The 25,081-nt window shown below is 45.9% G+C and overlaps 2 protein-coding genes across 9 annotated transcripts in view; both read left to right on the top strand.

The window, feature by feature from the left end:
* Positions 1-9,423: 9,423 nt before the first annotated feature.
* On the top strand, positions 9,424-18,094 carry AMZ2 (archaelysin family metallopeptidase 2). 3 transcript variants are annotated; one of them, XM_032870782.1, is made up of 8 exons: positions 9,424-9,877; positions 10,204-10,293; positions 10,820-11,081; positions 11,425-11,598; positions 11,723-11,851; positions 14,910-15,073; positions 16,224-16,400; positions 17,330-18,094. In XM_032870782.1, the coding sequence occupies exons 3-8, from the start codon at positions 10,820-10,822 to the stop codon at positions 17,483-17,485; spliced, it is 1,062 nt and encodes a 353-aa protein (XP_032726673.1). In that variant the 5' UTR covers positions 9,424-9,877; positions 10,204-10,293; the 3' UTR covers positions 17,486-18,094. The 3 variants fall into 3 exon arrangements, with proteins under 3 accessions (XP_032726673.1, XP_032726671.1, XP_032726672.1); XM_032870780.1 differs by having other exon boundaries at positions 9,440-9,877; positions 10,820-11,102; XM_032870781.1 differs by lacking the exon at positions 9,424-9,877 and having other exon boundaries at positions 10,044-10,293; positions 10,820-11,102.
* Positions 18,095-19,662: 1,568 nt separating this feature from the next.
* The window catches only part of ARSG (arylsulfatase G), a 100,626-nt gene continuing 95,207 nt past the window's right edge, over positions 19,663-25,081 (top strand). For 4 of the 6 annotated variants that reach the window (XM_032870767.1, XM_032870773.1, XM_032870774.1 and 1 more), the window contains exon 1: positions 23,761-25,004. The gene's annotated coding sequence lies outside the window, so the exon portion shown is untranslated. Of the gene's footprint in view, positions 19,725-23,760; positions 25,005-25,081 lie in introns of those variants that run through there. The other 2 variants (XM_032870769.1, XM_032870770.1) reach the window with 2 other exon arrangements.

The following is a 25,081-nucleotide window of genomic DNA, read 5'->3' as shown; positions in this document are numbered from 1 at the left end:
AGGAGGGAAAAGGAGGGTCTGTAAGGAAGCACAAGGGGGAGACCCCGGCCAGTTTCTTTTTACACCTGCTGTTTCAGAAGCGGGTCACTGTCGCGACTGTAAATTAATCTGCTGTCGGAAAAATGATTATAAATCACGGCTTTCTTGTCATTCCCAATATACACATCTCCAAACCCTTCCCAGGAGAGCTTCTGGCCTGCCCACGGACTTAAACCACCCCAGTGAGTCATGCCAACAGGCCGTTTGGTCAGAGTGCATTTCCATAATTAGAACCTGTGACCATCAAGTCCAGCCACGAGGCTCTATCACAAGGACTTGTCATGAGCGCTGGTTTCTTAGCAAAAACTGACCTGCTAAAATGTCAGGGCTTTGAGTTTTTGTCTGGGGTTTTGCCATGCTGTTAGTAATGTGGTCAGCTTCTTCTGATAATAAATAGTTGTAAGGGGGCTTTCCCAAGTCTTGCTTCATCCTCTTAACTACCCTATGGGGTAGAGGTTCTTGCTGTCCCATTTTGTAGATAAACACACTGAGGCTCAATGGGGTGAAGGACATTGTCTGAGAGGGGCCACGGAGGGAGCGGTGGTGCCTCACCTTGAACCCGAGTCCACTGACGATGGATACTAGATTTTCTGCCTGCGGCACAGGGCTGAGCTTCTAGAATATTCTGAAGTAGTTTGCTTTAATCCTCATGATCTCTACAGGACCTCCCCCTCTCTCAACCAAAGTTGTTAGGCCTGTACCTCATTCCCTTACGGTCCCCGGTGCCTGCTTGGCTGACTGGTGCCACTGGACAGCCCAGAGAAAGCAGTGACCCAGAAAGGCAAGGAGAAGCGTTTGCAGGCAGGAATGCTCTGGTGTCAGATATCAGGGGTGATACGGCTGGTCACGTGCCACACTCCATCGTGACTTTGTGCCTTTGGTACGTGCTGTTCCCTGTGCCTGGACTGTCCTATCCTGACCAGTCCCTACTCCTCCAAGATTCAGCCCAAAAATACTGCGGCTTTCTCCGCACCGTGGAAATATCAACTGTGTTTAAAATCTAACACAGCGTCATTATTTTAAAAAGCCAATGCAAGGCAACAATTTTTTTAACTTGTTTTTAATACATGTGAATTTTATACCTCATGTGAATTTTATACCTAATATGTGAATATTATGCCTAATACATGAATTTTATACCTGAGGTAATTTATGTTTTTGTATTCGTACCTCCAGTAAATTTTACATATAAAATATGTACATTTGTATATAAAGGTGTAAAGCAACAAAATAGTATCATACTGTGTATGGGTTTTATAATTCTCATTTCCACTCACCATAGAATGGATATATTTTATATCAGTAAGTACTGATTTACATAAGTTTTTTTTTCAGAATACTTAAAAAGATATAAAACTCATAAATGCTTATCGCCACAAATAATTAAATAGTACTAAAAGATATAAAGAAGAAAAAAAACAACACAGAAAGCCCTCCTTCTAGAGAGAACCATCGTTAACATTTTGGCAAACGTTGCCTGTACGCACACAAACACTCAGGCAGTTTCATAAACAGGCTCAAGCTACATATTGTTTTGTAAACCTTTTTTATTTTTTAAAAATATTTTACTTATTTGAGAGAGAGCGAGCAAGAGCTCGACAGAGCACAGGCAGAGGGAGCGGCAGGCAGAGAGAGAGGGAGAAGCAGACTCCCCGCTGAGCAGGGAACCCGAGGTGGGACTCGATCCCAGGACCTTGGGATGATGACCTGAGCTGAAGGCAGATGCTCAACCGACTGAGCCACCCAGGCAGCCCTTGAAAACCTTTTTAAACATTCAGCAGGGCCTTGGCGACATCATTCCATGTTTATACATATAGCACGAGATTAATCGTTTTCATGGCTCCATCATATTTTATTATGAGATTATAATTTTACATTAGACCTGAAATGCTAGTGATGACCATTCATTTTCAGGTTCTCGGGGATTTGAAAGAACACCGTGATGAACACCCTTGTAGGTACAGTGTTCTTCCCGGAAGAAGGGGGACAGATGGAAAACTCAGTATGTACGACTTTGGAGGTCTCCTCTGATTCCAGCAGTGCTTAAAAGTGCTCACCGCGAAGAGTCTGAAAGTGTAGCCAGTGGGCAGAAGGACCAGGAGTGATTTGTCCTCTTGTTTACTCTTCTGTCCTTTTCGTGTTCTTCTACGTGTCTTTCATCAGGTTGACTTGAGTAGGAATGTGTGTTCACATCATGCACCGGTACGAGCTTTAGAACCACTCAGGCGTCAGCCCTGGGGGCCTTCTCCCTCCGGTGTCCTGTGTGCACGCTTGCTGCCATCAGTCGCCATCACTGACAGAGGGCTGCTCCGTCCTGTCGCTCCGTCCTGTCCCGCCGTTGGCAGGGGGTGCGCATGGAGGGAGGCAAGGGCTCGGGGTCCCCGGGTAGCCCCTCTCAGGGGGCACCCGCAGTTAACGCGGCCGGGCCCTCTCCGGGTTGTGAGCTCAGCGGGTTGTGCTTGTGAGGGAGAAGGCCTGCAGGACACACCAGGGCAAGGAGGCCTTTCCTGCCTGAGCTCATGGGCAGAGCTCCTTGTCCCCCTTGTACCTCCAGGCTGGCAGCCTGTGGCAAAACTCCCCCACCCCCAACGTCTCCTTCAGCTGCTGCCCGAAGTGACCTGGCCACCAGAGGGAAGCTGACTGCTTCTGGGCGGCAGCTGTCCCCTCCCCCAGCAAAGTCTAAAAGGACGCAGAAGATGTCTTCAATGTTTCCGAAGAGGTCACTGATTGAGTGGGCTGTTCGGTGTTTGGTTAGCGATGAGACACTTCCTCTTTCACTTTTGTCTCATTCAGGCTTCCTCCCTCCCCCCCTCCCCCTTTTTGGAGACTGAAAAAGGGGAAGGGGAAAGAAAACCGAAAATTTCAGATATAGCTGCGATGCTGGAGCCCGTCCCTGGGGGGTTGGGGGGCTTCGGGAGGCACAGGGTCGGGGGGGGGTGCCGGCACCCTCCAGAGGTCACAGAGAGAGGCCTTTGGACCTGGCCTTTCTCCCACCCCTCACGCTGGCTGTAGCTCCCACCCAAGTAACCCTCTGTGCTCCCGGAGATCCTTGCAACCCCGGGTTCTCTTTTTTAGGGAGCAGATTTCCTAAAGTAAAAACTCAAGTCGGCTTTGGTTCCCTTCATTGAGTTTATTCATCTGCAAGCCAGACAGATATAGGGAACACAGACAGACGCACACACACGCAGATTGTGGTAGTTTTTGGAAACTGTCTGAGGCACAGAAAGTAACTCGCCTGACAAGACATCAAAGGACTGCAAAGAGGCCACAAGCAGCAAAACACTTTGAGACGGCCTCGCAATTTCTACGTGATTGACGATAAGCATCTACTTGCTCCAGTAAATTGAAGCAGAACTGTAACATTTTATTTGTTCCGGGAAACAGTCACTGAAGTCACAAGTCATAAATAATAGAAGATAGAAAAATCCTCTCTTCACCTAATGGACTCCAAGATCTCTTCCTTAGCTTTTCTGCTAATGGCCTCCCCGGACTTGGCACCACCCGAGCTGCCCCGTGACTGAGAGATGGAGCCTCAGTGTGCAAGCAGGACTTGGTCCAAAAGACCATTTATAAGTTGGTTGTTTGGAACACAGACTGCGTTTTCCCTAAAATCGATGTTTGCCAGGGTGACTGCTCTCGGGTTCCCCTTGCACAGTTCTCTCTCTCTCTCTCTCTCTCGCCCTTGGCTGATACCAGCTGTTCTGAGTCCTCTCTCTCTCTTATGGCTCCTGTGTGCTTGGGGTCTTGGGAGGGTTGTCTGCAGGGCGGGTGGGAGAGATCAAGTCAGCTCTTGCTTTCCGGGTATAGCCCTGGCTCAGCAGAATTTCAATGTAAGTGAATTTTCTTTTCCATCTTCTTACCTCCCAGGAGTATCAGGTCCCAGTGCCTAAATCACCCAGATCATAGGACCCTCCCCAATCTGCCTTATCTGCTCTGGGATGCTCTTTGGCTGAGCAACCCTGTGACTCTCAATTACTTACTGGTTTCCACTCCCTGACCAGTCAGACTTCCATTTCCCCAAGGCAGCTGATACCAGCTGAGGACTAGGGGAAAAGTAAATTGAGCAAGTATGAATTCATACTAGTGGGTAAATGACTGAAACCCTCTTAATGTATTCTCGTGACACTTGAGAATCCTTGTGGGCAGTAAGTTATAAAGGATGAAAACAAAGGGGTTAAGGATTTAGAAACTGCACACTCATGAGTGGGACGCTCACCCCATTTCCAGAACATTGGCAGACAGTTAGGAAACAATCCTTTTTTTTTTTTTTTTTTTTTTTAAATGTCGGGTCACAGGTTCAGAGACTAGGGAATCTCCCCTCAGTGAATCGGCTGGTTGTCTGCCAGCTCACCCTTGAGAACCCCCAGTGGATAATCTGCTTTCATGTACACAAAACCATCAACCAGCTTTGTGTGTCTCATCATGAAAGCTTAACAGATAGCAAAGGATCATCAGATGTTTGTGGAAAGTTCTAACATGAAAGAAAAAGACCCAAACAGAGGAAACAGCAGAACTCAACTTCAAAAGTAGCATAGTTCATAGCCATAGAGAGACAAGAGAAGACATTTTACCCATTAAATGGGAAAAGGTGCAAAATAAACACTCAGAACAAGAAAGAGCGTTTGGCTATTAAAGAATAGGATGTTTGGGGGAAAATGCTCAAAAGAAAAGACTAGATGAAAACTTCAGAAAACAGTACAAAAAGATGGATGGAAAAATATTGAAGATACGAAAAGGAGAGCATCCATCCTGAAGTCCCACATCCAGAAAATAAGGAAAGAAAGAAATTTTGCAGAATGGAAGGATAAGAGACTCAAGATTGAAGAGCCCACTGAGCGAGCAACAAAATGAATGAGGGAAAAAAGAGCTCAGACCAGCTCACACAGCGGCACCTGGCTGGCTCCATCAGAAGAACATGTGACTCTTGAGCTCAGGGTCGTGAGTTCAAGTCCCATTTTGGGTGTAGAGATTACTGATATAAATATATTTTTTAAATGTATAAAAATAATTTTTAAAAAAGAAAAAGAAATCAACTGAAAGGTAGAATACATTTTTCTCGGTAGGCTCCACTGTTAAAGAGACAGAAACTGTCATTCAAGGCCATCCAGCAAAGACGGGACATAGAAAATTCCCAGGTTCTCAGTTTTTCATTTGGAACTTCTGGAGAACTACATCAAAGATATAAGGAGAACCAGAGTCTTAAAAACCTCAACCATCCTTGAGTCATTTTTATCTTATTAGGAGAAAATTCTCTGTGGGCCTCTTGTACTCTGCACATCTTATAAGTAGAGAAATTGACTGTCTTTGTTCCATACTATTCATCCCAAATGCTTTCATAATAAATAGTTATAGAAAAGAAAAAATTGTATATACTTAAATACCATAGAGTTCTTCAGGGCTCTAAGGAAAAAGGGAAGACTCCAAGATCTTCCTTTAAAAAAGCAAGTAACATAAGGATTAGAAATCGAAATCATTGAATGTCAGAAAAAAATGGAACAAACCCTTCCCAGTGCTGAGGCAAGATGATTTTCAACCTAAAATTCCATACCTGTCCAGCAAAACTCTCAGGCAAGTATGAGGGTAGACTAGAAGCATTTTTAGATAGGCAAGATTTCAAAATATTTATTTCTATGTAACTTTATTCCAAAAGGATCTAGGGCATATGCTACTACAACCAGAGAAGTAAACCAAGAAGGAGGAATACACAAAATTTAAGAGAAAGGATCCAACAGAGCAGAGTACAGTCGCAGTCCCAGGCTGAGAGCTGCAGAGCAGGCCCAGAGAGGGATGGTTCAGACGGGTACAGGGGATGGAGAGCTGCAGAAGAACAGCTCCCAGAAAACAAACAAACAACGGATGTGCTTAGGCTATGCAGAAAATATTGACAACAGAGATGATGAAGCATTTTTTTTTTAATAATAAAGAATTAGAGGAGGCCTAAGAAATTTGGTAAATGGATTTTTCAGAATTTAAAAAGAAAACCAATCCAATAACAGAAATGAAATGATGATTAACTCCAGGTGAAAATAAAGAGTTCTACAAGAAAGAGAGCACGGGGGCCCCTGGGTGGCTTAGTCCATTAAGCGTCCGACTCTTGATTTTGGCTCCAGTCAGGATCTTAGGGTCATGGGATCAATCCCCGCATCAGGCTCCGCACTCGGCACAGAGTCTGCTCGTCTCTCTCCCTCCGCTCCTTCCCTCCATCCCCCAATAAATAAATAAAATCTTTTTAAAAAGAAAAGGAAGAAAGCACGGTCACAGTACACTGCTGGGCTCTGCAGCAAACAATGAGTAATTATCATAATAGAAGCGCTGACTACAGAGTCAGTCCAAAGTCATTGTGATACAACTACATGGGTGGGCAGCGGGAGATGGGCAGTGTTAGGATACAAAGGAGAGTTCGGTCCCCATATATCACGGCAGCAAATCAATAGATACCACCTTAAACCAACAGAGCAAGAAATCTCATTATATACATCCTGTTCAGAAATGAACAAAAATACTAGGGAGAACATCTGAGAACCTCCTGGAAGTTGGTCACTGGGGTGAGGCTGTTACTTTTCATGACAACCCTTTCAGTATGATTTGGCTTTTAAAAATGTACTTGGAATATTTTCATATATTTAGTAATTTTTAAAGAAAGTCCAAGAACTAGGAAAATGAACGATAGATTGGTTGCTCATCTGAATGGATCTCTAGTGGAATCTCAGTGAGTAAAATTCAGAAGCTGTAGGGAAGTGGTTGGGGGGCAGGGTGAAGAGGTACAATTATCTCATGAGTTCATACTAGTATGTTTTAATTGTACTGTGGTTATTTATGAAAGTGTACTTGGTTTTGGAAAATATATGCTAAGGTATTTAGGAGTAATGAGACATCATGTCTGCAACTTACAAATGGTTCAGAGAAAAATTATATATAAATGTACTTTACATATATATATATTCTTTTTATTCTAAAAATAAAGCTTAACGAACACGGGGTACTCAATTTTTTAAACAATAAGCATTAAATACATTGAGACTATACAGAAATAACGTATCCTTCTAAAACTTAGGGGCAACCATAAAGTGAATTTAGTTTAAATGAAAAAACAAAAAATTCTAGTTAATGAATACATGAGTTGAATGAGAAGCCAATGAATAACTTTTATGTTCCAGATACCTTGAATGAAAGTCTTTGCCCTTAAGCACCTCACAGTTTAAGGAGACAGAGGAAATATTATGATCATTGCAGTAAGGACAAACCTAGCAGTATGCACAAGGTAGTGATCATTGCAGAGGAGGGAATTTTGTGTTGCAGGAGGTGGGGTTAGGGAGAGCTCTACGGAAGAGTTAAACACAGCTCAACGAAGCTTCTCGGGGCATAAGAAGGCCACTGGATCAAAAGGTAAAAAGTCCAAAGTAACTCATTTGATCCCTAAAAACCACAGGAGGTTTGTGCTACTTTTATCTCTGTTGTACAAACCAGGAAGAGATGCATAAGGCTAAAAAAATGGATGCTGGCCACATGCTAATGAACAACAGGGGTTCCAAGGTTCAAGCCCAGACCATCATCTTAGCCCCTGCACTACACTGACTGACTCTCGGGATGTCTGGAGACAGGCATTCAGTCAAAAGGCACAACGTCCCAGAAAGCCAAGAAGCATCTCAGACACAGCGAGGCTGATGCATTGATTTTCTCAGTTTAAATTTGGGGACCAGGCATGATATGGATGCATTTCACTGAAGACTGGGTTCAGGTAAGGGTGGAAATGGGCACCGAGGTCAAAGAATGACTTTGGACGTTTCAAGATCCACGCGGAGTAAACAAAGTAGAGACTGAGGTGATCACTGGAGTTGGAAAAATGACACATTTATTTCGTTAGTCCTCTAAGGAGAGACAACATGGGGTTAAGGCGGGAGAAGGTAACCATCAGACGGGGCTGAAGTGGTCAAGAAAACACGTTGTCTGTCCTTCCTGGGGAGTGAAAAGGCCCATTAGGGTGAAGAAAAATCAGAGAATGGTAAAATGGCCTGAGCTTCAAAAACATAGAGGCTGCTTGGTCATAGTAGGACAACGGCTTGGAAATGAAAACTGGGGCTCGGGAGTATTTCTGAGTGACCCTTGGGAGGGAAGAAGTGATGTTCAGGGAAGAAAGGTGAGTGTCCCTTAAGGTGAGGTCTTGGGAAGAGAACTTTGGGGGAAAGGGGGAGGTGTGAAGGAACAGGCTTACACTGGACTCGGGTTTTTTGGGGGGGTTCTTTTGTAGGAAGCTGCTGAGTCCAACGGAGTCTGGAGAGCATGGGGCAAGAATGACCTGAGCTGGGAAGGAAGGAGGGCACGAGCGGTGGGTGGGCTTGTTTGGCGGACTGCTGGAGGCCCACACCCCTGCAGGGAGAGGGGATGGCGATCAGGTCGGGATCTGTCCTTGGCAGTACGAGGTGGCCTGACCCAGCCTGACCCACTACCACGCCCTAACGTCTGCTGGTCCTCTGCTTTCAGACACAACTTCCCAGTGCTGAGGGGCTCCAGGGGTCAGAGCTGGCTCCTCTCATCTTCCACGGGAGAACCGAGAGGCCCAGAGAGGGTAACCGGCCTAGCCAAGGCCACACAGCTAGCTCAGCCCTAACGCCCGCCCGCGACCGTCCTACTTCTCTCCTCCGCTCCCGCACACGCATTTCGGCTTCTCAGCACCAGCGAGGCACAGAGGGACGCATCCCCGGACGGAGAGAAACCCCGAGGGCGTCTCCAGGCCGGGCCCCCGCCTCCGGCCGCCCGCCTCCGCGCGCTCCACCTGCGCTTCGGAAGGGAAAGTCCGAGCGGTGACCGCACCGGGGCGCGCGCCCGGGCCGTACGTCAAGCTGCGGCCGCGGCTGACTTATCTTGGAGCCGCCTGGTGACATCAGTCACGCCAAGGGCGCTCCTCAAACCCGCGGCCCCCCCGCGCACCTTCGCAAAACAGGCCAACCCGCGAGGCCGGCGCGGCTCGGGGGGGCGGAAGGGGACCGTGGGGACTGACTTCGACGCCTCGCTCCCCGCTCACGGCGACCAGGACCCAGACGGCGGATCCACGTCTAGGGCTCCGAGCCTGCCGGAGAGCCGCGCACGATGGGGCGTGGCGCGCGACGCGGGGGCGTGGCTCGCGCGAAGGGGCGTGGCGGGGCGCGACGGAGGGGCGGCGCGGTGCGCGGCGCGATGGGGCGTGGCTTTGCGCCGGCGCGGGGCGGAGGAGGGCGCGTTGTACGGCGCGGGGCGCGACGTGCGGGCGCGCAGGGGCCGCCGCAGAAAGCGGGCGGTGTCCGGTGCTGGCGGGGTGAGGGCAGTGTTGTGGAGCCGTCAGATCCCGGCTGTGGCGTCCCGGGTTGGGGGCTTGGTTGTGGAGGATGGGGACTGTCGCGGTCGGTGGGGAGGGATGAGGATTTGGGCGGGGCCGCCGCGGCGGAAGCAGGGGAGGACAGCGGGGGACGGGGGCGTCTCCGGAGAGCACGGCCCTTTGAGGAGGCTTCCTCCGGGCGGAAAGACGAAGCGAGACTCCCCGGGGGATCCCCACTCCACCCCAGCCAGGGACCGGGTCGCGGTTGCACGGGCCTCAGGCCAAGGTGCGGGTTGCTATAGCAACCGGCGGGGGCGGCCAGCTTGTCGAGGTTTGCCCAGGATGTGCTGGTTTTAGCACTGCAGGCCTCCAGCCCACAGGAGCGGTCCTCTCCTGCCTCCCGCGGTTCCACCCAGGGTGGCCAACCTTTCACACTGCCTTTGTAATATTAGGGCGAAGGCACCCCGCACAGCACTTCCCCGACCAGGCGCAGGCATGCCCGTCTTTGTAAGGCAAAATCTTCGATGGGAGCCTACCTCCCTAAAGGTAGGTGGCCTGCAGGAGGGCACATTTGGTTATTATTTTGTCCTGTAGGAGAAGTGAAAGGTCAGCCCAGTTGGGGAGCCCTGAGGACGATTTTATACACATATCAGAGCTCTGACATTAGTGACCTCCGTTTGGGAATTTCGCCCTCGCTCTGGAACCCCACGATTTTGATGTCCAACGAGAATGAACAGACATTACATTAGCTTGAATTTTCCCATCAATTGTCAATCATTAAACTGGAAAAAAAAAATCTAGAGAATTAGGAAATATGATGGGTTCCAGAGAGTGAGTCCACAGTTTTTTTTTCCCTTTTCTAACTCAAAAAGCCTCGTGGTGGAACAGCTGTTTGACGCATTCAGAAGGAAGGATGACAGCCCTACAGAGGAACACGATGTGAATGGAAGAAACCTGTCATTGTGAGTCTGGCTTTTGGTTAGTCACCTGATGTCCTCCCCAGGGTGACATGACTTTGAGGCAATAAACTTCAGTGGCCGAGATCTATTACCAGCCTGCAGTTAAGTTACAGCAATGGTAGGACTTACATCAGTTCTCTTTTTGTGTGGTCTGGAACATCTTTGAGTCACCTTGGAAAAGATGAGTATTTTTCATGCGGCCCTAATGAGTCAATTCATAATATTGTTACCCCAGGGACAGAAGGAAATAGGGAATCAGGTTATCCTCTTTATTCTCTTAGGGTTTTTGTAACGGGAGCAGGTTCCCTAAGAGAAGGAGGAATGAACTTCGCGATTTTTCTTTTCACCTTTTCAGCTACCCTCCCCAAGAAATGGATTGGAAATGGGGAAGAAAACCGGTTGTTTGGTGCGAATAATAGTAAAAAAAAAAAAAAAGGCAGAAATGAGAGATGTATGTGGAGGATAGGCAGATTCAAGTCACCGGAGTGGATGTGCATTGTCTATCTGATTGCTTGTGTTTTCCTGGTAGATGCAAACAGTACAGCACTCTGAACAGACTCTAAAAACAGCTCTCATCTCAAAGAACCCGACGCTCGTGTCACAGTATGAGAAGTTAGATGCTGGCGAACGGCGCTTGCTGAACAAAGCCTTCAAGCCGGACAATGATCTGTTTGGACCCATTACCCTGCATTCAGAATCAGACTGGATCATCTCCCATCCTGAGGCTCCCCAAGACTTCGAAGAGTTTTTCAGTGATCCTTCTAGAAAGGCACCGTCTCCAGAGAAACGCAGTATTTATATACAGTGCATTGGTATACACTGGTAACGTGCTGGATTCGGGTTGGTTTGCAGTGGGCCTGCTGCCAGGGATAGCCCTGGGCTACTGATCTCATTCAAGTGGGCAGTTTTATGATCATTTTTTTACACTCGTTACAGTGGTGGAACCTTTGTACCCAAATCGCCTTAAAAAGGGACATTTCGTTTCTTTGTAATTCATGTTCACATCAACGAGTGATAAAGATTTATTGAAAATCTAGAGTTAGTTTGCTTCTAACTTCAAATTTCTAATTATAGACTGAGAGACTGAATGTTTAATCATCCTCAAGTCTGTCTTGCATTTTTTCTGTCTTCTAGGGTCTCTGGGAAACACCAGAGTTATCAGTGAAGAATATATTAAGTGGCTGAAGGGATACTGTGAAGCATTTTTCTATGGCTTGACAGTAAAACTCCTAGAACCGGTTCCTGTCTCTGTCACGAGGTGTTCCTTTAGAGTCAATGATAACACACAAAACCTACAAATTCATGCAGGTGAATCAAACAACTTTACAATTTGAATTGAGGAGAGGAGCTATTAGATACATGTATGGCTATATATATATATATATATATATATATCTCACATGGACTTTTTTTTTTTTTTTTTTCCAAATAGGGCATATCCTGAGGTTCTTAAAAAAGAAGAAACCTAGAGATGCCTTCTGTATTGTGGGAATAACAATGATTGATCTTTACCCACGAGACTCCTGGAATTTTGTCTTTGGACAGGCCTCTTTGACAGATGGTATTTCTTTTTGACATTTTTGGTAGAAGTTTCTTCACCTTGAGAGTTATTTGAACCTGTTGATAAAGGGAAGAAAGTCCAACCAATTATCATTTTAATACTTCGGACTATGTTATTTGTGGTATATGGTGCTACGCTCAGGAAGTAGTATGCTTGGATTCTGATGATCGATGAGCCATGCACTACCTACATGACCTTGAGGCCAATGATACCTATTTTATATTTTATTTTTTATTTTTTTAAAGATTTTATTTATTTATTTGTCAGAGAGAGAGAGTGCACAAGCAGGCAGACTGGCAGGCAGAGGCAGAGAGAGAAGCAAGCTCCCCGCCGAGCAAGGAGCCTGATGTGGGACTCAATCCCAGGACCCTGGCATCATGACCTGAGCCGAAGGCAGCAGCTTAACCCACTGAGCCACCCAGGCATCCCAATGATACCTATTTTAGAGAGTCCTTTTGAGATAGTTTACCTGTGCTGATACATAAAAAGTGTATACGTATGCCTAGCATCCATATAGATGTTCTGCACAACAGATGGTAAATGTCAGTAATTCAGGGACAAGGTGAATTAATCATGTTAAGGATGTTTGTACTATCGTTAACATAAGTGAAAATCCTGCTGTTTTTCAATTCTTTTTGTAGATCTCTTGCATAGCTAGAGTGACCATAGGCTGATTTACAAGTGTGCAACGTTCTTATTCTGTGGCTCATGACATTATTTTACTTCTGTAAAGTCAACTTCAGTTTTTGATTTGAGATATAGTAAACTTGACTCACTGGGAATTCTGCACTGTAATACTGAGGGTAGAAAAGGATCTGGAAGTAAATCCCATTTTTGCCTTATTGTATTTCTTTCTTTTGGCCTTCTCTCCACTCCCTTTTCTCTCCACCCATCCGTTTGTGCTGTAATTTCTCTACCCTCGTCTGCTAGGATCTGACAGGTTTGAAGGGGAGTCCAGTGCACTGAGGGGAGTGGTGGTCCATTAGCGCTCTGGGGCTGGGGAGTAAGTACCCAGGATTGTGCTTTCAGAGTACCAGTTTGACTGTCTAGGTGTCACATCAGCCTTGGGGCTTGTTGGGGGTGGACCCTTTCTTTAACAAATGTTTTTTTTCTATTAGGCATTTCCCTTTCTGACACATTCATTAGAGGTGGGAGCCCAGGGCACCACAGAGTCTCTTCCTCCCGCTGCTCCTTCATTGGTGACTTTTCCATTTACATTCTTAGAGTGTCCCCAACCCCCTCTTGGAGACTCTGGCCACTGCTGTCTTTCTGATTTTTCAAGAGCTATCTTTCTTTCAGAAATAAACTTTTTTTTTAAAAAGATTTTATTTATTTATTAGGAAGAGCTCAAGCTGGGGGTAGAGGGAGAGAGAGACACAGACTCCCCACTCAGCAGGGAGCTCCACATGGGGACTGGGGGGAGTCCGGGGCTCCATCCCAGGACCCTGAGATGATCTGAACCTAGGGCTTAGATGCTTAACCGACTGAGCCACCCAGGCACCCCTATCAGAAATAAACTTTTATGAGCTGAATTTTTCTCTCTCCTTTTATAATTAACCTGACAGTGATGGAAACATAAAAAAAAGGTTAAAAAAATTTACCTAGACATTGCTAGCTAATTTATCTTACGGCATTGGAGATGGTCAGGAGGCATTCTCCTAAAATGTTTCTACTTTAAGGCCCCCCCCTTTTTTAGTAAGTTTCTTTCTTTCTTTATTATAAAGATTTTATTTATTTATTTGACAGAGAGATCACAAGTAGGCAGAGAGAGAGGAGGAAACAGGCTCCCCACTGAGCAGAGAGCCCGATGCAGGGGCTCTATCCCAGGACCCTGAGATCATGACCTGAGCTAAAGGCAGAGGCTTACCCACTGAGCTACGCAGGTGCCCCTTTTAGTAAGTTTTTTGAATAGTGCATGGCCTGAGAGAAGGTGTAAGCTAGCAGCGCTGATGTACTGGGCAGTGAGATAGTATCTTACTATAAGTGACTATACTCTCCAAGTTTACAAAGATGGGGGTTTTAAAACAGAGAAATACTTAATTACCAAAGAAAATAATCTTACATCTGTAAGTTTATTAGAAGGAAAAAATGTTCTTGCTAAAGGTATTGTAGTAAAATATGCCCACACTTGGTTGGCTAGAGGATAGAGGAGGTCAGCTGTGACAGGAGGCGGCTTGGGTTTTCCTTAACTTTCAGAATGTTCTCTCTCTCTCACTCTAAATATCAAATATCAGGCAACTCTTGGAAGGGTGGGGTGAGGAGCATTCTCTTTGGATCAAGTTGGATTGGACAAACTTACTATGAATTCATTTCTTTAACAAAAAAAAAAAAAAAGCCTTTTCAAAAAATGCCTTATTTTAAATCACAACGGAAAGAGGCATAAATAAAAGTGTTAACGTAAACAAGTCACCTTATAAAACCATGCCCTTTAGAATGCGTTGTGCAGCAAACCCTGTTCTCTATGTGCAGAAGCTTCAATGTGACAGGAAGTCATTACAGGAGTGTTTATTCTGGTCCCCCGACGGCAGCCACATAGAGTCACGCTCTGAGTGAGAAGGGGGAGGTGGGAGGAGGTTCTGTGTGAGGGCATGGTCTCCACCATGGTCTCCAAGCCTCAGGGCCGTGCAGGAACCCTCGCTGACCCGTAGGACCTAGAGATCTGGTTGTTGTGTTCCTAAAGAGTAAAGTCATGGCTGCGTGGTGTGTGTGTGTGTCACCATTTTTCCTTGCTCCTCTTGGAGTCCTTGATTTGGACTACTCTTTGAGAAAAAAGACTAATCTTAGAGGGGAAAAAATTCTGGAATTTTCCATTCTCAAGAAGTTGATCTCGAGACCGTTGAATCTTACAGGGCAGGGCAATGTGGCTAGCAGAAGAGCTAGACGGGGAAATCTGGGGCAAAAGTCCCCCTTTGTCTTGGCAAACTATAAGCATATTAGACTGTGAACGCCGTAGCCCAGATTTGTACCCAGGGACTAGATGCCCAAACGGGCTTTCTTTGTTGGTTTTTCATCCAGGAATCTTACTCCCATTCTGTTGTTGCTTGTCCTCCTCTTCCAGGTGTGGGGATATTCAGCTTTGCCAGGTACGGCAGTGATTTTTATAGCTCACACTATGAAGGCAAAGTGAACAAGCTACAGAGAGTATCTTCAAGTGACTATTCCATTTTTGATAACTATTATGTCCCTGAAGTGACCAGTATTTTGCTGCTTCGTTCCTGTAAGGTGAGTCATTAAAAAAAAAAAAAAAAATCAACAGTATTTTTTTAAAAAGCTCTTAATTGTCTAAATTGTGTGTAAACAGTCCTTCAGGTCCTAATTATAAATGAGTTTGTATCAACTTGCATACTTTTGATGGATATTGATTGAAGTCATCGATAAAACAGAATTAAAATGGAGACCTTAATACTGAGATTTACAGTATCCATGCTGGCTTTTTGTCCTGTTGGTGACGCGCAGCCTTGGCTGTCTGCATATCCTCGCCACTAGTTTCATTGCAGAATTCTGCTATGAGTAAGGTAACTGACTCTTTGAGGCTGTGGTGGCCACCAAGTCAAGCTGTTCTTGGAGGCCGCTGCTTTCAGGCATGGTGAGAACGGCTTCCTTTTGGCCCAAAGCAACCTTCTCCCGAGGTTAATTCTACTGACAGCTCCTGACCCAAGCCCTGCTCTTCGGAAAGCCCGCCTCCTGATTCCCTCCCCCACCATCTCCGTAGCCAGAAACATGGGCTTTTCCTGCAGCTGGGAAGTTGTGCTTAGACACTGCGAGCTATAGTGTTTTCAGAGTGTGTGCCCCATGTCAGCCTCCCCTGGCGTGTCCGCTGACATGCAGATTAAGCGCCCTTCCTCCCTAACCTGCTGACTCAGCATCTGTGGGGGAAGGGTCCCAGAATCTAAATGGGTAACAAGTGTCCCACTGGTCTAGTGCAGCAGTTGTAACCAAGGGGTGAGTTTTCCCACCCGGGGACTTCTGGCAGTGTCTAGAGACATTTCCGATTGTTGCAGTTGTACAGTGGGGGTTACTGGTGTCTAGTGGGTAGAGGCTGGGGGCGGAGCTAAGCATCCTATAACGCATGGGACAGCTGCGTCCTTCCCCTGTCCCCAATGTGCTTATGCAAAGAGTGATCCCACCCAACAGTCAGCTGTATCAAGGCTGAGAAACCCTGCTCCAGGGGAAGTAATGAAGTGTAGGGAGGAAGGCGGTAAGACACTTAGGGAAATGAAGGATTAAGTCTTTGGGCCGATTGAAGTTTTGGTGAGGACAGTAAGGGAGTTGATCCCTATAAATTCGCTTCTTTGAAAAGCAAGAAAAAGAAGGCAGGTGTAACTCTGTGCTGACGGTGGTGCTACCAGGCCTTGCTCTGCGTGTCTTGCAGACTTTAACCCATGAGATTGGACACATATTTGGACTCCGACACTGCCAGTGGCTTGCATGCCTCATGCAAGGCTCCAACCACTTGGAGGAAGCTGACCGGCGCCCCCTCAACCTTTGCCCCATCTGTTTACGCAAGCTGCAGTGTGCTGTGGGCTTCAACATCGTAGACAGATACCAGGTAAATGAGGGGAAGAAAAGGAAGGAGGGAAGTGGTTATCTAACTAGCAAACTGCCATTTTCTATTAGGCCCTTCTGTGGAGCTATAATTTATCAGAGGAAATTAGTGCAAAGATAAGCAGGAAGCTGTGGTTTGAAAAAAAAGAAAAACACACAAAGAAATCTCCTCTTAAAACTGCCTTGCCTCTGAGCGCCTTGCACTTGCGGCTCCGTGAGAAACCGTGGGGGAGTACCTAGTCCCCTTCGCTGAGTGCCAGAGAACTTGACTTGGGAAAACAGGCTGAATGCTGATGTGCGTGGCAGAGTTCATTTTTTTTTAAACCGTAAGTATATGTAGAGATGCTTTATCTTCCCACGTGTGAGACGGGCGTATGCTGTTCACGCACAGGAAAGGATGAGTTTCTTGAAGGAGGAAGACGGAGAGTACGTAATCTCGGTACGTGTGTGCATGTCCGTGCATCCACGCCAACCCACAAATGCGTCTGTACCCATCACAGCGCCTCGTGGGTGTGACTGCTCACGCAGCGAGCTTTACGTACGTGTGTCTGCCTATGCCTTTGTGCACATTCACACGGGCACCACTTGGACATCAGCTCGAAAGCACTTACCCAGTGCCCTGTGGAACATTCGGCATGTTGAGAAAAGCATAATCCTCCCATCCAGAAAAACCTGTGAGGATGTGTGCTCGTCTTTCCTCCCATGCACACTTCTGACCGTCCTCTGTAGTCGTAGTTTGTGTATTTTTGGCAACTGCTCCTTCACCCAGTGTGTGTTCCACACTCACAAACGTCTTTATCAGACGGAACATCTTACGGGGCTAATAGGAGCCACTGATTGAGATAATGTGATTTAGAAGTCAGCGTGTTTCTCCTGCCTCAAACTATTTTGCCCTGATTTATGAACGTGTGGATCTGGATTTTGTTTCTCAAGGCGCTGGTGAGGTGGATTGACGATGAGTCCGCTGACAGCCCTGGAGTCAGCAGGGAGCACAGTCGGGAGGATCACGTGAATTTACCAAAACCTGTGGAAGCCTTTAAGGAATGGAAGGAGTGGATAATAAGATGCCTTGCTGTTGTCCAGAAATGAGGACCTTCGCCTAGGAGTAATTCCCGTAAACCCTTGCACATTATGCTTTCCCTTGGATGCCGTACTTCCTTAGAACAACTGCTTACTGATTCTGCCCTGTGTCAAGTAACAGAATGGAACCTTCTTTAAAGCATCTGAACTTTGAAATGAGGCTTACTTGGAATGCTGACAACTATAAACCCTCCCTCTTCCATCTTAGCCTGATCGTGGTAGTGAGCTCATCATTTCCATCCTTGAAATACGTTTATATCTCACAAGGGAGCTAGGACTAACAGATGAGTAAGTAAATATAAAAATCACTGTGTATGTCCCAAAAAAGGATATCCAAGGAATGTAATTTCCAGGGGGTGATTTTTGATTCATTTCTTAGAAGGAGTGCTCTGCCTCCTGTAGACCCAGGCAAGTCACCTACTCCATGTACATCCCTCGTCTGTGGACTGTCCTTCCCAGGGGGCCTGCCTGCTCTCCCTTTATTCGCTGGTTGTCCCTTGAGCCTGAAAGAAGCGATAGTTCACTTGGGGTTTGGCAGCTTATAAAATGTGACCTCCTCTCAACCATATTTACAAGTGAAACTAACAGGACTTGTACAACAAACATAATATTTGTGAAGGGTCTTGCTCATAATTTGTTACAATGGGCCTTATGTTTGTGAGTGTTGCCCTTTTCCTGTAGGCTTCGGGCAGGTGTTAGGTTTATTCCTACAATAGTATCACTCTCACTTTGCACTGTGCAGTGTTCATTTGAGGAGGGCGGAGAGTGTGATGGGAGGTCCTGTTGGTGTGGCGGGAATGCCCGTGTTGGCCTGTCAGGCTGTGAACATCGGCTGGATTTCCACTGTAGGGGAACATGCTGAAAACCACAGGCTTGACGAATCACCTTTACGAGATGGTGTATCTCATGCAATGTATCTCATGCATCTAGAATTAGATCAGATCATTTGAACGCTGGTGAGCAGATTGCCTTTTCCACGTTCCCATCTTCACCCGGAGGGTAAAACTTATAGGTAATTTTAAATTTTGAAGTTTGGAACCTAAATTCTTTCCATGTTAACTTTATTTATGCAGTGCGATTGAAAGCACGTATTCTAACTGAACATGCTTTCCCTTATGACATTCACCTTCTTCCTTGATGAGACCTCTTAAGGTCATTTACAAAAAATGGTGATTTGTGTTCAGACTCATTGGAGGGTTCTAATATGAAAAGAGAACCCAAGGGAGCATGGACTTTTATGGATTATGTTACAAGTTTTATTTCTTCGTACTGTTATTGGCCCTGTGTTCAGTTTTCTTCTGTTTTCCCACAAGGTAAGCACAGGTTTGGCCCTATAGGTCAGCATGAGTTACAAACCTACACATTCAGATTTGGCTGCAGGTGTAAATTGGGGGGCGTGGTTGTTTGGACAAGACAGAGTCCATTTGTACCAACTCTGCACGGAGAGATCAGGAAAATGTCTTCTATTTAAAGAATCAAATCATAAGAGTCCTGTTAAAAGTTGGACAGTTGTTAAGTTTAATGTAATGGCCATTTATTCAGCAATCATCAAGTGTATAATATTGCCTTGTATTTACTTTTGGACAATTTCTTAGGGTTAAATTTAAAAACTATAATTTGTTTACTGCAACTACATTTTATGTACTATAGGTGAACCTTGTTTTGAGAAATGATTTTCACTCAGTAACAAACGGAAATCCACGCAGAGCTTGCTTTGCAAATGCTAAATGAACAAACAGAGAAGAGCACTAGTAGTTTTCCACGGTCTGCACACCGTTCTAGAAACAAGCGAATCGGAAATGTTCGCGTTGGCGCCGGCAGAATTAGTCGTCTCCCTTCGGTCAGGAGAAGGATTAAGCGGCAACATTTTAGTTCCCAAAGCCCTGTAACGGCGACGGCCGGCCGGACGGAAGAACATGGCCTTCCCGGGCTCGCCCCCCGCAGCCCCGAGGGCCCTCCCGCCCCCCGCCATCAAGGCCATGTGCATTCTGCACCCGAGGGTCGGGGTGCTGCGGCGGGCGGCGCTGTCCACCCCTCCAGCCCCGCTCCACAGCTGCGGACTCGGTCCTCGTGCGCCCGCCCCGCTGCACCGCGCCCCGCCCTGCCGCGAGCGCGCGCGCGCAGCGCGTCCCCGGCCCGCTCCCCCGGCCGCGCCCGCGCGCCCCCGGCCCACAGCGCAGCCTCCACAGCGAGGGGGGCGCGGAAGCCGCGGGGAGCCCGGCAGATCGGCGCGGCGGGCGGCGGAGCAGTGAGTGCGGGCGGGCTCGGGGCGCGTGTGCGCTGCGCTGGCTTTCGGGGGCGCGGCGGAGCCCCTTCCGCGGGCCGGGCCCCTAAGCTAGAGCGGCGCCGTCCACTGCGGGGAGAGCGCGGGCCGCTGGTGGCAGCTGGATGGCTTCTGGTGGCCGCGGGAGCTCGTGTGGCCAGGGCACGGGAGAGCAGGCTTAGTCTCACGTTTTATTGAGTCCAATACATCCAAAATACTATCATTTCAACCTGGAGTCCATGTAGAAACGGAGAGAGTTCACATGGTCCTCTCGTCCCGAGTGTTCGAACTCAGGCGTGCACTGGACCCTGAGAGCGCATCTCAGCGCCCAGGGCCGCAGGCGAGGGCTCCGCGGCTCCGCGTGGCTCCGGCGACGGTCCTGGACCGAAACTCTACGTTCGTACCGTCTCCCGCTGCACTCGGGAGGGCGCCCCTCGGAAGCGGAATTGCTAGGAGTTCACAGGAAAGGCTCTTTAGAGGAAAAGGGTTGGCGCGCCGGAGTGCTGCCCTTGGAGCCCAGAGCGTGTGAACGCTGGAAGGATTCGATTGGCTTTTAGATCTTGCTGTTACTTCCTGAGGCGCTGGGGTTTGTTTGTTTTTTATGTGTGTTTACACTGTCTCCCATTGCCAAGGGCTTGGTCCGTCCTCTAAACGCGTTTTCACTTTTGGAATGCAGGATTGTAGAGTGTGAATAACGTGAATCCTGCTCAGTTCATTTCACACGCGGAGACGCAGGCCTGCAGTAGCGAAGTACACTTGTTCGCAGTAGCACCAACGCAAAGGTGGACCGGGTCCAAGTCTCCCTAATTACGAATTCTGCTTTGTTTTCCCTCTGCTGCATGACCTCATAAGAAGTAACATACCAAGAGCCAGAAACCTAACCGTTCCCACCCCCCCTCCCCCGCCCGCTCCCGGAGTGTTTATAGAAGTGGTTATAAGATTAAACTTTCTTTCAACCTCTTTTCTATTCAAGTGGAGCCATCTGGGGTTGCTCAAAATCAGAGAAATCAATCCGTGGACTCTACTATAGCACCAAAAAGAGACCCAATATCCAGAAAAGCACTTGCTCTCCATGCAGGCATTAAAAAAAAAAAAAAAAAAAGGGCATTATAAAAAAAAAGTCTACTGGAAAATAGGTTACGTTGAAACAAAATCTGCTCCAGCAATATGTTAAAACTGGGCCCTCCATCTGCACACCTACCCTCCGGAGTAATTTCTTCCCGCTGTTTGTTTAGTCTGCAATGGATCTATGTTTTCTTCCTTACTGCTCAGCTGTTGGGCCAGTGGGCTTGAATCACAGCCTTCAGTGTCTTGGAGGTACCGAGCTGCTCTCTAGCAGCACCAACTGTCTTGAGCTGTAAATGTAAATCAATACCATGTCCTTTCCTCTTGAAAAAGCCAAAGAGAAATAAACTCATTCATTCATTGAACAATATTTTTGGAGCACCACCTACTCCGTGCCAGGCCCTGCTCAAAGCCTGGGGAGGTAGCAGTAAACAACAACAAAAAAAGACCCCCCACTACCTTAAGGTGCAAATGGATGAGGCCTGGTTAATGAGTGAAAACAAATACTTATAGAACTTTTTTTCAGGGTAAAGGGCAGAAGCAAGTACTGTCTTGGATAGGAGAGTCAGGAATGCCTCCTCAGGAACGTTCGGAGGAGACCAAATTGAAGGGTCACATCATGTACACATCAAAAGGAAGGGCAGACCAGGGAAAGGGAGCTACAGATGCTAAGGCATGAGGCTTGTGTTCTCAAGGAACAAGAAAGAAGGCTGGTGCAGTTAGAGCAGGGAAGGAGGTAAGAGCAAGCAGTTCATGAAGAACTCATTGTTAGTTAGGGGTTTTAGGTTTCAAATGAGGTTGTGACTGATTTGTGCCTTCAGAGGATTGTCGTTAATGCTTCTGTCTGGAAAATTAAAGCAGGAAAATTAAAGCAATAGCAGAATTGGGCAAACCAGCTAGAAGACGATTGCCATAATCCAGCTAGGATGATACTGGCTTGGATCAGGGTTACTGGTAGAATTGGCAAAAGCAGGTTCTGGATATATTTAGAAAGTAAAGCCAATAGGATTTGTGGAGGAGCAGGTTTGGGGAGGAGGGTCAAGAGTTCTGCTGAGGACACGTGACGTTGGAAATGCCTGGTTGGCACCAGGTGCTGTCACACTGGCATGTGTGAGTCTGGATCTCCGGGGCACGGTCGGATCTGAGAACAGGAGGTGTCCGTGTAGAAAAGGGGCTTACAGTTTGGCTTGAATTCCAGGGGCGTAGATTGCGGTCAGTACAGTTGCCATGCTTTTTCTTGAGTTGCTGGAAAGGTGTCTAAATAATATAAATACATGGTCACAATGTTTATTTTCTCTCCGTAATACTTGCTGAGCTCTACTTAAAACACGTTTGTAGATAAAATGTTCTGGAATATCACTTTTGCTCGCCAGTTTTCCCTCTAGGAAATCCATAATCACTGAAGTAATTTTGATTTGGATAGGAGAGATTTTCTTCCATGAAAAGCAGTGTTGTGCGTTCTGAAACTTGTGTCTTTTCTTCTTCTGCACCCCCGGGAGTCCTTACAGAAGCTGAACACCAGGGGGAGCTAGTTTCCTTGCTTATACATGGCTGGCCCACCTGTTGGGACATTGCTACCTTCTGATTAACATCTGTATCAGAGACAAATTGGAAAGCAAGTCCAGCTTCTCTTTTCTCAAGGCTCCATATACTTACGTATACTTATAGGATTAACCTTTTAGCACATAACAAGGCTGAGTTGTCTTTTTTTTTTTTTTTCTGGTTTGTCTTTAAATTGGTCGTTTCAAGTAAAGATCATAACGTTTAGGCAATGTTCTCTGAACTTTAAATCCCTGTTAGTGAGCCAGATACTTGGGAGCTTTTTAAAACAAGCATACATGATTATTTATTTCAAATATTTTTGAGAAAGAGTATGGAAATCTAAATGTTATAAATAATAAATACATCTAGGAGACTTGAATGGATAACTGGGCCATGGGAACCCTGGCTCGGGATCTATTTTCTATTTTTTCACCAGGTATTAAGCTGCAGGACAGGCAAAGAAATGTACAAAAGCTACATTTCACAGCAGGGGAGGACAAAACTGGTAACTTTGTTAAAAGGTTTGGAAACATTGTATCCATGAAGGGTGCATTTGTCTTAAAAGAGCACATGATCTTAACTCATTTTTACCACTGGAATAATTCTACTTTTGAGGAGGGAAGTAGTCTTCGTTTAGCCTGAAACATTATTAAATCAACAAGGTCGGAGGAGAATCTCTTTAATCCCAGGAAACGAAAACTTATAATTAACGTGCCATCAGCAGTTTGATCTTTCCTGTCTCTGGCACCTATGAGCCAAAAGCCACTCTGACCACAATGATCCTTTCCTACCAGGACATTCCTTTCCAGAGAGGTGCCCCTGGTGGGCCTGAGACTTCCAGGGTCACTTTTGCGTGGGGCAGGGGTTAGAAACTGCAGGTCGCAGGCCAAATCCAGCCCACTGCCTGTTTTTCTTTCCAGACCACAAGCTAATAAGGTTTTTTTGTTTGTTTGCTTGTTTGGTAACACTTTTATGTGGTTGAAAAAAATTAAAAAAAAAAAATTTGTGATGAAATTCAAATTTCAGTATCCATCAGTAAATTTTTATTGAAGCAGCCATGCTCATGACTTTATATTTTGTCTTTGGCTGCTTTCACACTGCAGCCGTTGGGCTGAGTCACTGTGACAGAACCCACATGGCCCACAAGGCCTTAAATATTTACAATCTGGTCCTTTCCTGAACAAGTCTGCTGATCCCTGGCATGGAGACTATGCTGTTCACTTGGAGGTGGAGTAGCTCTTAGGACTAGTCTGTAACTGGATATAGATAATCTCCACTATTTATTACTTTTGATAGGCTTAGCTATTACTCTACAGTGACCACGATCTCATTTCATTCATATATTTTTCATTAAGAAATAATCAAGTTCAACAAACACTTCTTGGAAATGTTTGTGTGTCTCCCATAGAGAGGTAAAAGATCTTGCAGAAACATGAAAAAAAATTGTTTGAAGTGAATCTTCCTTGAGCTTTTATAATTTGAGTTGGATCAAACAATGAATGCCAGAGTCTATACAAAAAAAACGAATCAGTCTCTTAATAAAAAAAAAAGCCATACATTTATTGCAAATCTAGAAGTACCAGAATGTCACAAATACAGAACAAATCAGCAATCCTGTTTTAATTTTCTTCCAAACATTTAAAACCTGATTATTGACATACTTAAATTGGCATACATTTTTTTTTTCATGCAGTTAACAGAACGGACTTAGAGCCGGTTGCTCAGAAATCAGTTATAAATATTAAATTGTATTGAACATTCATAGTAAAAAATGTTGTAAAGTGCTGAAGTCATGTAAGTTTGCAAGACTGCCACAAGCTCAAAGTCCTTCTCAAGCAGTGACAGAGATTTGCTACATCCACCTTGATTTAGGTGTGTCTGCGATAGACACTTTGTCATCTTCTCCCCGCCCTCGAGAGTTTTCCAGATTGTCCTATTTTTATGGCTGATAAAATGCTATACAAAATGTAGCAGGTGGTGATGCGCTATGCCACTTTCATTTCAGTGCAGAGAAATATTCAAGCTTGTGTGTACCTGTAACCAAACTAGGCTTGTTACATTTTTTCCCCCTGAGTTGTCATAAATTAACAGTAAAGATGAGTAAAAGATGGAGCAGTGAGCGACCGTCACCTGGAGAGTGAGATTCAGTACGTGTAAGTAAGTAGCCACACTTGCCCTCTTTACAGAAAAATGAGAAAATGAGAAATACTTAAACATGTAGTGTAATTCCAAAAACAAAACAACAAAAAAACCCAACCAACAGTGAGCAGTTACCTAATAACTGGCAACTAGAGCAATCAAGGTTTATATAAGATGTAAATTGCAACTTCTTAACTCATGATGGTAAAAACACACGTCTCTGCTACCCCATGTGAAATACAGAAATGCTTCAACAGTTAGCAGTTACAAAAAGAAAAAAACTCAGAAATTCTTCAACAATTCACTGAAATATAATTCCGATCAAAGGAGATCCTCAAGTATTCGTAGGTGATAAAACAGATTGTTTTAAAAAGCTAAGGCGATTATTTTCTTCCCCTTCAAACAGCACAGGTGGCCTTTGACCAAACCGAAAAATCATTACAACCTGACCCTCTTAGGAGAGTGACTTTACAAGATAAGAAGTATTCTTTGAGGCATTGAAAGGATTGCAAAAAGGAGGTAAAAATGATGCTTAGGTCTCAGATTTTATCTCTTTTGATTAATCATCCTAGAATAACTTAATAATAAATAGTGGT

Source organism: Lontra canadensis, unplaced genomic scaffold, assembly GCF_010015895.1.
Source record: "Lontra canadensis isolate GAN:19392208 unplaced genomic scaffold, GSC_riverotter_1.0 scaffold41, whole genome shotgun sequence".
Taxonomy (NCBI): Eukaryota; Metazoa; Chordata; class Mammalia; order Carnivora; family Mustelidae; genus Lontra; species Lontra canadensis.
Note: the sequence above shows the minus strand (reverse complement) of the source record. Positions and strands in the feature narration are given on the sequence as shown.